General features: G+C 35.9%; 1 protein-coding gene across 1 annotated transcript in view; it reads right to left on the bottom strand.

Moving 5' to 3' along the window:
• The window catches only part of GRID2 (glutamate ionotropic receptor delta type subunit 2), a 1,449,169-nt gene that overhangs the window by 551,733 nt on the left and 883,759 nt on the right, over positions 1–13,677 (bottom strand). The window contains exons 6-7 of the mRNA XM_037046096.1: positions 13,403–13,576; positions 6,024–6,185 (exon numbers count right to left, since the gene is read on the bottom strand). Of these exons, the coding sequence (XP_036901991.1) occupies positions 6,024–6,185; positions 13,403–13,576 (336 nt within the window). The remainder of the gene's footprint in view (positions 1–6,023; positions 6,186–13,402; positions 13,577–13,677) is intronic.

Below are 13,677 nucleotides of genomic sequence, written 5' to 3' on the forward strand. Positions count from 1 at the left end.
AGAAAATTTCTGTGGATCCAAATAATGATTTTAAGAGTTTTTTTCTGTTGATGGCAATGGTAGCAGCTGACTAGCCTGAAGGCTGCCCTTACAAGGGAGCAAGCGCAACACCCATGTGCAGATGAGAAGAACACACAACACGGATCACCAGATCTTCAGACCAAGCGGACAGTTTTTCCATCGCTGTCAAAAAGTCATCATCAGACAAGGCATGCGGTGCTTCTTCACACATATCTTTGGTAACCTAGCTATGTCAGACTGACCTCTAAAATTTTCAAAAATTGTAATTAGAGCTGTTGATTTACCCTTAGATAAAATAAGATTTCTTTCAATGCTTCAACTGATTCTTCATTCCAGTTAGAAGAGATGACACTCATTCTTCTGGCATAAGAATACATATGTCACGCCAGGGGTCAGTAACAGACAGACTGCATCAGAGCTTCTCAGAGGTGTTTTGCATCTTCAACATCAATTGCTTAAACTTTGAAAATCTCACTTTTGCATGGGCTTCTGCTAAGCCAATGAACAATTCTGGCTGTCAAGTAAATACAGCCAATACTGATAATATGTACATACGTTTTCATGAGAGCCTGGCTGACATCCTGGCTCAGCCAAGGCATGACTGTGCTGTGACTGTGATAATAGAGTCCCTCAGCCCTGCCATGTCCATGAATTCTTCCTCCACCTGCTCCTGGCCTTGGTAGTACAGAGTTATAATGCTGTGAACCAAAAGCCTCTCACAGGCTTCACACTGAGGGTCTAGTGTGAGGAAGATCAAATCAAACTTTGATAATTAACATATGTGTTAGTTAAATATTTTCTTTTTGTGTTTTATTTTATTTTTAATTCTCAATGGCAGTCATCAGTTTCTTCTCTGTATTTATAAGTTAGTTTCAGTTTTGTTTGTTCATTTATTTTGTTTTTTAGATTCCACATGTAAGGGAAATTATATGGTGTTGATCTCTGTCTGACTTACTTTATTTAGCATAATACCTTCTTGGTCCATCTATGTTGTTGCAAATGATAAGATTTAATTCTTTTATATGGCCAAGTATGTGTGCCACCTCTTTTCCTTTTATGTTGTATATCACATCTTTTTTATCCAGTCTTTTCCTTTCTCTTATCTAATCTTTTGATTAGAGCATGTAATTTATTTACCTTTATTTATTTACATTTAAGCAAGTAGTTATTGCCATTTTATTGCTTTCTGTTGTTCTGTAGTTCATTTCTGTTGTTTTCTGATTCTGGCGCTCTCTTTTCATGTATGCTGATGGATTTCTATAGTGTTGTGTTTGGATTTCTTTCTCTCTTTATTTCTTCTCTCTCTCTCTCTGTCTCCCTCTCCCTTTCTCTCTGCGTGTTTGTGGATACCAGGTGCTTCATATACACCAAGCTGTGTTTATTGCAGCCTATTTTACATTGATGGCTGCTTAAGTCTGAACATATTCTAAAGTCATTACCATTTTTACTGACCCTCCACATTGATGTTTTTGTATTATTTTACTTCTTTTGTACGTGTGTATTCCCCAGTTTACTGTTGTTACACATGATCTTCATACTCTTGCCTTTTAACCATCGTACTAGCTTTAGTGTTGGCTACCTATTGCTTTTGTTTGCCTTTGTGAGTGAGAAGTTTTTTTTTTTTCTTTCTGATATTTTCTTATTAACATTTTTTATTTATTTTTCTTTTCCTTAAAGAAACCCCTTTAACATTTTTTGTAATGTTGGTTTGGTGGTGATGAACTTCTTCAGGTTTTTCTTGTCTAGGAATCTCTACATGTCTCCTTTGATCTCAAATGATAACCTTGCTGGGTAGAGCAATCTTGGTTGTAGGTCCTTGCTTTTCATCACTTTGAATACTTTCTGCCAGTCCCTCCTGGCCTGAAATGTTTTTGTTGAGAAATCAGCTCACAGTCTTATGGGAGCTCCCCTGTAAGTAACTAACTTCTTTCCTCTTGCTGCCTTTAAGTTTCTCTCTTTGTCTTTAACCTTTCAATTTTAATTATGATGTGTCTAAGTGTGGACCTCTTTGGGTTTATCTCTGTGCTTCCTGGACTTTCCCCAGATTAGGGAAGTTTTCAGTCATTATTTCTTCAGATAGAGTTTTGATCCCTTGCTCTTGCTTTTCTCTTTCTGGTACCACTACTATGCAAATGATGTTATGTTTGATGTTGTCCCAGAGGTTCTTTAAACTAACCTCATTTTTTATTGTTTATTTATTTATTTATTTATTTATTTTGCTATTCTGATTGGATGTATTCTGCTACCTTGTCTCCAAAGTGCTGATTTAATCCTCTGCTTCATTTTGTCTGATATTGATTCTGTGTAATGTATTATTCATTTCAATGATTGTATTCTTCATTTATTACTTGTTCTTTTTTGTGTTTTTTATCTCCCTTTTTGTTTTCTCTCTTTGTTGAAGTTTTCACTGAGATCATCTATTCTTCTCCTGAGTTAATTGAGCATCCCTACAACCAGTGTTTTGACTCCTCATCTGATAGATTGTTAGCCTCCATTTTGTCTAGTTCCTTTTCTAGAGTTTTGTTCCGTTACTTTATTTGGGACATGTTTCTTTGTCTCCTTATTTTGGCTGCTTCTCTGTGTTTGTTTTTATGTATTAGGTACATCAGCTATGTCTTCCAGTCTTGGCAGAGTAGGCTTATATAGGAGGTATCCTATGTGGCCTAATGGAACAGTCTTCCCCTGTTCACCTATGAGCTGAGAGCTCCAGCAATATACCCTGTGTAGGTTGTATTGTAGTTGACCCTTGATTACTGTTGGCATGTTAGTGGGTGGGATTGACCCTCAGGTTGACTGGCTATGACTTCAACAGATAAGCTGTTGTTACGGAGACTGACCCAAAGAGTAGGATTCACTTCAGCAGGACTCTGGTGCCTGCTAGATTCACCCTCTGGGTATGTTGTTTGTGGCACTAATTGGGTGGTGCTCCAGTGTGGCCTGAAGCTGGCCATCAGGAGTGTTTGTTTGGAGGTCTCTTGGGAGGGGATCTAATGTAGGCCAAACTCAGTTGTTGCCTGTGACCAGCCCTAGGCACCCAGTCAGAGCTACACAGTGATCTGTGGTTGGCAGCTGCCTGCACTGGGCTTAGAGGAGCCTGGGAGTGGATATGCTGTGAACTGAGGTTGGCCGCCACTAGTGACAGGACTGGAGTCACTCAGCAAGAGGTACTGGGCACATGGAGACAAGCTTCAGCTTGCTTTATTTTCTTTTTTAGATGCCACATGTAAGTGAAATCATATTTGTGCTTTGGGGTTGTGAACCTTTAAGATGGTTTGAGGAAAGTCCATAGCACGATCTCAGGTTAGCCACTTGTGCAGGTCAGTCCCTGAAAGAGGTTTGGACTTGGATTCCTAACAGTGTGCATGCATATACACACACCAATAAATGTGTTCAAAACTCTGAAAGTGCAGTAGTAAATAAAATGAAATATGTATGAAGAAACTCTGACTCTTTATTGAGGACTATAAATATAACTACAGGGACAGATACTATGTCCATGGATGGGAAGACTTAGTATCTTAAAATTATTGTCTCAAAAAGATTCTATATAATCTACATAAATAACAATGGCTTGTGGGTACTCAAGATATCTGGAAGAAATAAATGTTTGAGAATTAACCTCTAATTTTTGAAAACATAAAAGAAATGTGGAGATACCTATTCCACCAATTCAAAAAATAAATTATAAAGCTTCAACACAAGAGTGCCTTGGAAACCATTACCTCGCTCTTTACTGGACATGTATAGTACTTAGATCAACTGCAGTGTTTTTTAAACTCTTTTTCCTCATCTTCCCAATTATATCATAAATAATTGAGGGACAGATAGTTCTTTAAATTATTTGCCTTTTTGCAGCAGCACACAGGTTTTGTAAAATATATATAGCATGCCCTTAAGTTAAGCATTCAGTGGGAATGACTACTTGAATGTAATTAAGAACGTTATCACTAGAATATTCCCATCCCACTAAAGAGCCTGACTTCATTCATGAGGTTTGGTGCTGACTTCTTTCCAAGCTTTGTGCTCCCTTTCCCTGTGACTCCACAACCGGACAAGCTGATTAAGAACGCTCATCCTGGACCTCCTTCTTGACACCCACAGGAAATTTAAGCCTCACAAATCTACAGACCAAGTAAATGGTAACTTTTTCTAGTTCCAGCCCCTAGCCATTATAAAGGCCCAACCCATTCCCTCTGCTTGGCTCAAGCCAGACTGGGCCTTCTGGGGCCCAACCTGCTCTTCCCCCAAGTCCCTGAGTGAGCAGCACTTTTTCTCTCAGATGTCCTTTGTGTGGAGTAATATCAGCCTCAATACGTGAATGATATGACCAAAATATTCAAATGAGGCAAAGCAGTATAACTGGGGGGAAAGCCATTTTTGAGGTCCTTTTGAAATGTGGGACAAAAAATAATAAATTGAACATTTGCAATCATGTGTATAACTCAAACTTAGGTTTCCGAATATATAGAATGGATACATTCCTTTAAAAATATCACTGGGCTGAGAGCTCATAGGGACAAATACCCACATATACTCTAAAATAAAGTTTCATAATTATTGTATTATATCATTGTTTTGATTATACATTTTGTAACAGAAACATTTCATATATTGAATAGCTCCAGGAGAAACACCTCATTTAATGGTGTCTTTCTTTTCCTCCTACTGATGCTCTCACTAAATACGTGTCACTTAAGCCACCTCCCAAACTATCACTCTGTCTTTGAGACAGCTTCAGGAAAATGAATATATTCAAGTTCTACATCCTAGCCAAACCATGAATTAATAAATGGTAGGAACAGATCATGTTGAACAACCTCTCTTGGATCCATTACCTGCCAATTCTCTGCATAGAGAAGGAGATTTTGGCAGCACCTTGAGTTTAAATTTAACTTACACATTTTCAGTTGAAAAACTACTTACCTGCCAATATATTTGATACATTCAATTCTCAAGCACTTCTGTTGACAAGAACCTAAATCTCATTAAAGTGATTCTTTTGCAAAGAGGGAGCAGTACCAAGAGAAAGATACAAGCTAATCTTCATTTAAAATATTTCTTTCTTCCACTTCCTGGTTTTGTACTTCTAGTTCACTTCTAATGGTAAAGTTTTAGATTTTTCTCTGAATTTTTAAAATGCATTCATATTTCATTTGACTAGCTTTTTCTCTTTTTGTTTCAGGAAAGGCAAACACATGCAGAAAGGGAAAAAATGGGTAAAATGAAGAACATAAACTCCCAAATGGCCGTCTCCTCTGTGTAAAGGTACTGGAGAAATCTGTTTGTTTTATTAATCATTTGATTTTAAATCTAAGAAGCTGTGTGAGACAAATGGAAAATGCCAGCAAGGATGACATGACAAAGAGGCTAATAAACTGCAGAGTGTTCGTACTATTGAGAGGATCCAAACAATATAAACTGCCTCCTGGGAATGGAACAGGTACCTCAGCCAAAGCAGGTCACAGCCAGGCTAGTGAAGAAAAATAATGCCATCAGATACCAAATAGTTTACAAATGCTGCAAATTATTAGCTGTTTATGAATCATACCTTTATTATAACATAAATTAAGGGTCATCACATCTGAGGCCTTAACCATATAGCCCCTGAATGAAAAAACAGTGAACCCTAGTGCTCAGGCTCTGTTTTTGCTGCGGATGGTGCAGTGTAAAGAAAAAAAAAAATTACACTTTGTGACAGGCACCAAACTAATTTAAACATCTCTAACTCGAATGATATAACCGATGCAATTTAAAAATGTTTCAACCATTAACTTTTTTCTGCATAAAATTTATATTACAAATAAAAAAGGCTCCCTGTTTTGTATATGTGTGACTTTGTGATCCTTTACTTTTAATATTTCATTTCTCCATTACACTGTTTTGTGCTTTGAATCGGCAGCATATGAGAGGGAAAATCCTTTTAAAAGATAATCATCAAAAAATCATCCATTGTACCTCCTTTATAGAAAACTAGGAGGAGTGATGTGCTAGTCGGAAGTTACCTTCTTGATGGTCTCCAGCATGGAGCGCCCTCCTTGCCAGGGCTTGGAGTTCTTCCTGATGCATGACAGACTTGCCATGCTATGCCACTTCCGGTCCTCCAGCTTCTTATGGAAAGCGTTAGCAAGCAACAGCACCGTGTCGTATATGTAAAGGTTTGAAATCTGAAAAAGACATGGCACAGTAATTAGAATCACCAACACCAGCCATCAAGAACTTGGAGGAAATCATCGGCTCGGCTGCCTCCACTCATATCACATAGATGGCTGGTTTGCCTGGTTATTTATTAAACAGAAGGTTTTTTTTTTTTAATTTTTCAGGCTATTTTGCCATTGAGAATGAAGTCTTCTCTGACTGCAGGCTTCAATTAATTTTTCAGCTTATTTAGGTGTGAAAGAAAAGATAAAATAAGAGAAGTTTCAACAGAGGCAAGGCTGTTCGTGTCAGGCCTTAGAAAATCAATGGCCCTTATTTCATTCTGAGGAGGTAAGACCTGGGGCTTAAGACTGGGAGGACAAACTGAATAATACATTTTCTGAGTATGTCAAATTTTTGCATTCCAGTTACTCAGATGGAGAAATATCAACTCGACCCTACATACAGGATGAGTGTGGCAGATGTATAAAAAATGAAGCAGCTATCTGCGAGAACATTTATGTCTATGGGGATTCAGTAATAAAAGATGAGGGGAAACTACCATTCATAAACATTGCATTGATCAAGAATCTACACAAAATTATGCAGGTATACACATGCACTACAATTCATTATTATTTCACAAACCATATACTACTAACTTTGTGAATACGTGTTTATGCTAAAGCTTTCTTTTTCTGTGGCAACCATATTATTATTTTCCATGTACATTGGAAGAGAAATTACAAAAATGTTTGCTAAGAGCTACTGAACTCTTCCAGCTAACTCTTGCCAGTATTTCTACCCCTATCACCGACTACTGAAGGTGTTTATTTTTCAAATAAATTAGAAACTATTTAGAAAACATAATCACCAAGAGATATCCAATGTCAATAAAAGCTGTTAAATATTATGGCCTCTCCGAAGAAAAAAAACGAACATAAAATAAAAAATGAGCCATCGATGTAACTGTGAAAATTAAATCTACCTTAAAGCATTTAAATTCTCTCAGAAACATTAAAGGGACTTAGCACTTTTTTTTTCACAAAAACAAAGGGGGATAGTCTATTGATTGCCCTTCGCTTATAATCATGAAGGAATCTTATGAAATTGTCTACCTCCATCACAGAATAATATTAAGTTCACTATTAGAACAATGAGAGTTTGATCCTATTGAACAACTGTGAATAAGCATTTCCTAACAACGCCTTGTGAGTTTTCCTTTGCTAAAATTTTGGTAAATCTTTAATCATTTGTGTTTTTAAGCATTATTTTATATGTGTAATACTTATGGAATGTAGTCCTTTCTTTAAAAAGATATTGAATACTCTTATGCACTATGTGAAATACTAGTTTGTTCTTTTTTTAATCATTTATTTATTTATTTTTAGAGAGAGGGGATGGAAAGGAGAACGAGTGGGAGAGAAACATCAATGTGTGGTTGCCTCTCATGTGTCCCTTACTGGGGATCTGGCCTGCAACCCAGGCATGTGCCCTGACTGGGAATCAAACCGGTGACCCTTTGCTTCGCAGGCCCGTGCTCAGTCCACTGAGCTACACCAGCCAGGGCATAGTTTGTTGTTATAAGGAAATATGAGGGGAGTCTATTCCCCTCCTCCCCTCCTCTCCTCCAGTCTGACACTGCACCTGCCCCTCCCCCTGCTAGATAATTACTAGAAAGACTAGGAGCAGGGAGGGCAGGGTGTGGGAGGGGCTTTGGCTAAAATCTACAATAAGTGAAGAGTGAGACTTGAAGTTAGATATAGTTGATGAATCAAAATTTAGTCTGAATTAGATCTAAAGATCTAATTAGATCTGAAGATCCAAAAGGAAATCCTAGAAAAACATGAAGGATGATATAGGCTGTATCCAAAAATCCAGGATAAATCTTTTGAGGATCTCTCAATAATTTTTAATAATCTGGCTTTCTCTAACCTCTCCTAGCTCCACACCTCAAATTTGCTTGCTCTAATCTCTCTAGCTTTAATCCGTTTCTTCCTCTGACTGATTGCTTCAAGTGTATATTTGAGGTTATAGGGGATGCATTCTTTGATGACTTTTTATCTCTCTCCAACTAGTTAATTTCCTCTAAAACTCCATTCCTGGGCATCAAGGTAGGTGAATTTTACCCTAACAACTATCAGAACACTCCCCAGTCCAAAGCTTATTGGGCAGCTTTTTAAATCTCCTGTAACACTCAGTGTATATCTCTAGTGAAACATATAATACTAAGATTTTTTTATATCTGCTTTTAACACTAGAATAGGAGTTCCTTCTGGATGGGGGCTCATACTGCGTACGTTTTTCTTCTTTTTACTTTTATTTCTTTTATTCTTTATTTCCTATTGACTTAGCCTGGAACTTAGATAATCTGTTTTTCGATAAATAGGTTTTAAAAAGAATGGGAAAAAAAGAATGTCGAGTTTAACATCAGATAGGTTTGATAGAAGTTAAGAAGAGAAAAACTGAACACCTTACACATCTGTGCCACCGTTGCTTTTGCAGACCTTGAGACCTGTACTTTGAGCATCCATACTGGTTTTAACAGTGAGTGCTTCCCACTCAATATGTGACAGGTGCTATCACCAAATGATTGCCTCTGCTCATTTGCCCACATTCTAAACGGCAGGATCAAAAGGGTGTGACGACATTCTCTGAGCTTTGAATTACCCCTTCTTTCTTAGGTGAATGCATATTCTCTGTAGGGTTCCTGCTCTTTCCTATGTCACACTTTACAGCAATCATCCCTGACCTCCTGGTCACTCATAAGGTCTTTCAATTCTCCCTCACAATGATCCGAAACTCCCTATTAGCATTAAAAAGATCTTTGCCGATCTTTTACCATAGATGATCTTTACTTCTCTTCTGCTACAACCAATATAAGTGACCATTCACTAGACACAAACACATACCTCCTCTAATATCTCTTTAAGTCCTCATTTGATAATATGTTTATTGATTTTAGAGAAAGAGAGAGAGAGCAACATCGATGTGAGAGAAGTGTGGATAGGTTGCCTCCCGTATGTGCTCTGACCATGGATCAAACTCACAACCTACGTATGTGCCCTGAGCCTGCAACCCTGATCATTCTCAACCTAGGTATGAGAATTGAGCCTGCAGCTTTTTGGTGTATGGGACAACCAACTGAACCATCCGACCAGGGCTCTAATACTTGTACCTTAAACACCAGTGTCTTGCCACCACCTGACCAATCATTTTTCTTTACCTTATTGTCACTACACTCGTTTTTTGACCTCAGTGAATCACCAGTGCCCACCTTGTCTACATGACAGCCTTCCAGAATTGGACACCACCTGTTACTTGCTCTGAGATATCTTCTGTACTTAAATCATTCACCATCTGGTATAATTTCTAGACTGTTCGTCTCAGCTTTTTTGCTCTTTTCTTTTCTTCCATTTCAATGTTTCTGTTCAGAACTGTTCAGAACTCAGAACTGACACATTATTGCAGATATGATCTGACTAGGAGAGGAATAAGGTCCATTTCTGTTTATTTTAGCAAAACGTTTCTGACATAGAGACCAAGATTACATTAGAAAGGTTTGGAGCACATATGACTTGTGCTGTGCTCATACCAAATCTAACTTCATCTTAACAGCCTTCAATGAGCTGTCAGACAAGGTCTCATCCACCTAGACTTTCTGTAATTGATTTTGAACCTATACTTGATATCTGTGAAATTTCAACTTTTGGGCTTATTATTCAGTATAAATTAACAACTTGGATCTTGATTATATAATACAACATAAGTTTTCTCTTCTATCTTTATGTGATTTACAAATTTGATAGGCATATTTTATTCATGTAGTGATAAACATTTAAAAATATTAGGACCAAGAATACAATCTCCTGGATGACCATAGAGAGTTCCTTGCACTGCAGTGTAGAATACTGATCAGTGTGGTTCTGGTGTTCCTCTATTTCCACACTTCTCAAACTGAGGGTTATGAAAGCCTTGGTGATAACTTGTAGATAGCAGGAAGTATTCAAAGCTACAGAATATATCAGAGGCATGGTACAAATGTTGCTTGAATATTTGGAAAAAACAACTAAGTAATTTAGCTGGTAAATCATTTGAAATAACCCACGTGTTATAACTTTTAAAGATAACAATGAGACTTTAACGTATTTTGAACTCTTTAAAAAAAACTGAAGCCAAAGTGTTTACTATCTTCTGTTTTTAAGAGTCTTTTGGTTAAAATATTTGACTGACATTAATCTATCTAGATTTTTTAATGTCTTTCTGTATGAATTTCATAAGAAAATTTGTCACACTACATAAAAATCAATATACAATAAATTTATGATGTTATCACAACCTAAAAATACATCAAATAGGACTTAGTTTGGCAGTGCTTATTGTTTGGCAAGGCTTTCTGTCTTATTTAATGTTCCCTAAATCATCTGTGCAATAACATATTCTCTAAATGATATAATATTAATTTGAGTATATTAAACTCTGATTATCAGGACCTTTTGCCTCTGTTTAAAATTTGGGACATTATACAGTTGTCTTTTTGTGCTTAAATTCTCTTCCCAAGTAGTTCTCTAGTGTTTCTAAATTATAATATAATGATCATATCCATTTGTTTATCTATTGTTCTCAGCAATTATTTTTGAAGCCTTATCTCTAAACCACTTTTTTTCTAAAACAATGATTGCTTTTTTAAATGACTTTTATTTTAATCTTCCAAATTGAAGACATTTTTTCTTAGATAGAGAAGACAGAAGCAAAAAGATTTAACTATTTTTATTTTTTCTCCATTAGCAGCCAAGCTAACCTTAATTTCCCCAAGCATTAAGCCCTTTTCCTTTTTGTTTTGTATATTGCTAGAAACTCTGTTTCTAGCTAAAAGGTGTCTTTAACATTCATTTTGCAATGCCAGCTAATCCTTGATTTTATTTCTTCTGATATTAATTTAAAGATTTAGGAAACTAGTGTTTGATTCTTTCTAATCTCCCTTTTTGCCATGTATATTAAAATATACAACAACCAAGAGAGTTATACACAGGCCCACTGTACCTTGTTCTCCTCAGTTGCATTGATTATTGTAATTTTATGTTGGGTTTTTATTTTTAGAGCTGACTTGAGTCATATTATCAAATCTCTACTTTTTCTGAGTTACTCTTAATTGCACCCTGCTGATGAAAGTGTCTGTGATCATATTTAGCTGCATTGTTTTATTAATGGGCTCCAAGCTGAGAAGGTTACTGTTCCCAACTGCCCACTCCCAGATTTTTGGTATTTTTCTTGTTGCTTTCTTTAATTTTAGTGAGATAACATTTTCACCAAGGCAACCTTTGTACCAAATGCTCTGCTTTTGGTGGAATACTTTAAATCCAAGTTGTTCTTTTATATATTAAATATTTAGTCAAATTTTATTGCACATAAAAAGAAAGTTAATATGTAATAAATCTTCCAAGAAAGGCAATTGTCTTGATTTCTTTCACCTGTGGGTTTGTGGGGAGTAGGATGAAGGTGTAGGGCAGAGGGGTGGTGCTTTGTCTACATCTTTAGTTCATCAGACAAGCCTGGGAATATAAAGATAAATAAAATATTTGTTTCCTTGATTTCAAGAAATCTTTAATATTTTAAAATTTTCTGAATCAAAATTCATTTATGTTTTTCTACATTTAAAATTCTACTATTTCCACATTAATTATACTCAGGACCAATCAATATGGAAAGCTGGATCATTATAAGCATATTAATAAGATTGGCATTAAACCTTAAACAGGTCTTGTTTAGGCTTCAGAGTGACTTATTTTGACCACTGCTTTCTCTTTAATTCCATTCAAATTCACAAATATTCACAAAGGTGCAAAAGCACTGTGACAGGTATGATTGAGAAAATAAAGATAGACTGGTACTTTATGGGAGTTTATGATGCCAAGTCGTAGAGGGAATCTAGTGTAAAAGAGCTTAAAACCTAGTAGGAAACAGAAAATTCTATGGACGATGATCCCTAAGTCAGCTGCCTGGTAAATACATGCAGCTCGTCACAATGGTAGTAAGTTTGAAGAAATAGTTGGATACTTAGTAACTCATCTAAAAAATTAATCCAAAAATAACTGAAGAGGGGGGAAATTATGGATTTATCTTTCAAAAGAAGAAGCAATTTTGCAAAATTACCTTATTTATCTGGTATTATTGAGGATGAACTAGTTCTAATAGGGTCATCCTTCCAAAATGTTCAAGCTGGACATCTCTAAATACTAAAACATTTTTAATATTAAATATTTGAAGGAACAGTTTTCTGAAATATATATTTTTCTGACTTCTGAAATTGACCACAACTTTAGTCTTTGTTAGTATCTCAAGGACACTGTTAAAATACTAACTAGCATGCTTGTAGCATACTATAGTGATACCCTTGGGAACTGTGTCATGACACAGAGTTATTTTCACAGAAAAATTCCTTCACTGAAAAGATATGTGAATTAGATTCTCTGATTGATTTCTTTTCTCCTGTCTCTTGCTTTGCTAGAGAGTGCTCCTTATGACTCCCTATTGCTGTCCCTGCATCGGACTTTTGTAACATCTCCTTCACACTGTCATACTGAGATCTACTGTGCAAAGAAAAATAAACCCAAAAGGTCTAATAAGATTTTTCTTAAGAGAAAAAAATAGGCTCTGGGAGAGTATTTAAAGGCCATTTTTATGAGTAAGCTGCAAGGACTTGGGATTTTCTATTTTGCTGCTCAGAAATTTCATTTATTTATTCCCAAATTCTTTGTTGTATTCTGAGTAGTGAAGATTACAGATTACTATATTCTATCTGAGTTAAATATGGGTATTTAATACTACAGCACTTTTTTACATTTCTAAACAAAATTTTTGTGAAATACTTCAAACAGGACATTAATCTTAAAAAAATTCTATATCCTTGTTAGGTCAAAAAATGAAGTCATTTGGAGTATCAATCTCAAATCCCACCATGAGAAATATTATGGCTACATCTACGTGCTGAGAAGGAAATAATCTTTACTTATTACATTATTATTACACAAGTAGACATTTTGCTAAAACAAAGTTAGAAATACCAAAAACACAGATTCTTTGTGCTCTTCTTAATATGCTTTGACTTAATAAATTGCTGGAGAAGAGAAATAGTTAAAAAATTGCATACATGTATAATTTTAAATCTAATACAACTCAGAAAATTCTCTCTAAAATTGCCCAACAAAGCATCATTGGAAGAAATCCTTTGATACTAAGAATATACCTCCATATTCTGAGCAAATGGGTCCTTTGGATCACACAATGTTGAAGATATTCGATGATTGCCACGGAAACATCGCTGACTTATATTCTGGGGGACTGGGAATGTCTGCCGAATGATAGTCAGCCTTCCAATTGACCTTCTTACAAGTTCTTGTACATCTACATCATTTATTTCCTATAGGATAAGAAATGCAAAAATTAGAAATACTTTAATACAGTAACAGAAACACAAAATCTATTAATAAGTTGTTATCTGGAAATGCTAAGGAATTGTTA

The sequence above is a fragment of the Sturnira hondurensis genome, unplaced genomic scaffold (assembly GCF_014824575.4).
Source record: "Sturnira hondurensis isolate 20B ecotype Veracruz unplaced genomic scaffold, ASM1482457v3 Scaffold0004998, whole genome shotgun sequence".
Lineage (NCBI taxonomy): Eukaryota > Metazoa > Chordata > Mammalia > Chiroptera > Phyllostomidae > Sturnira > Sturnira hondurensis.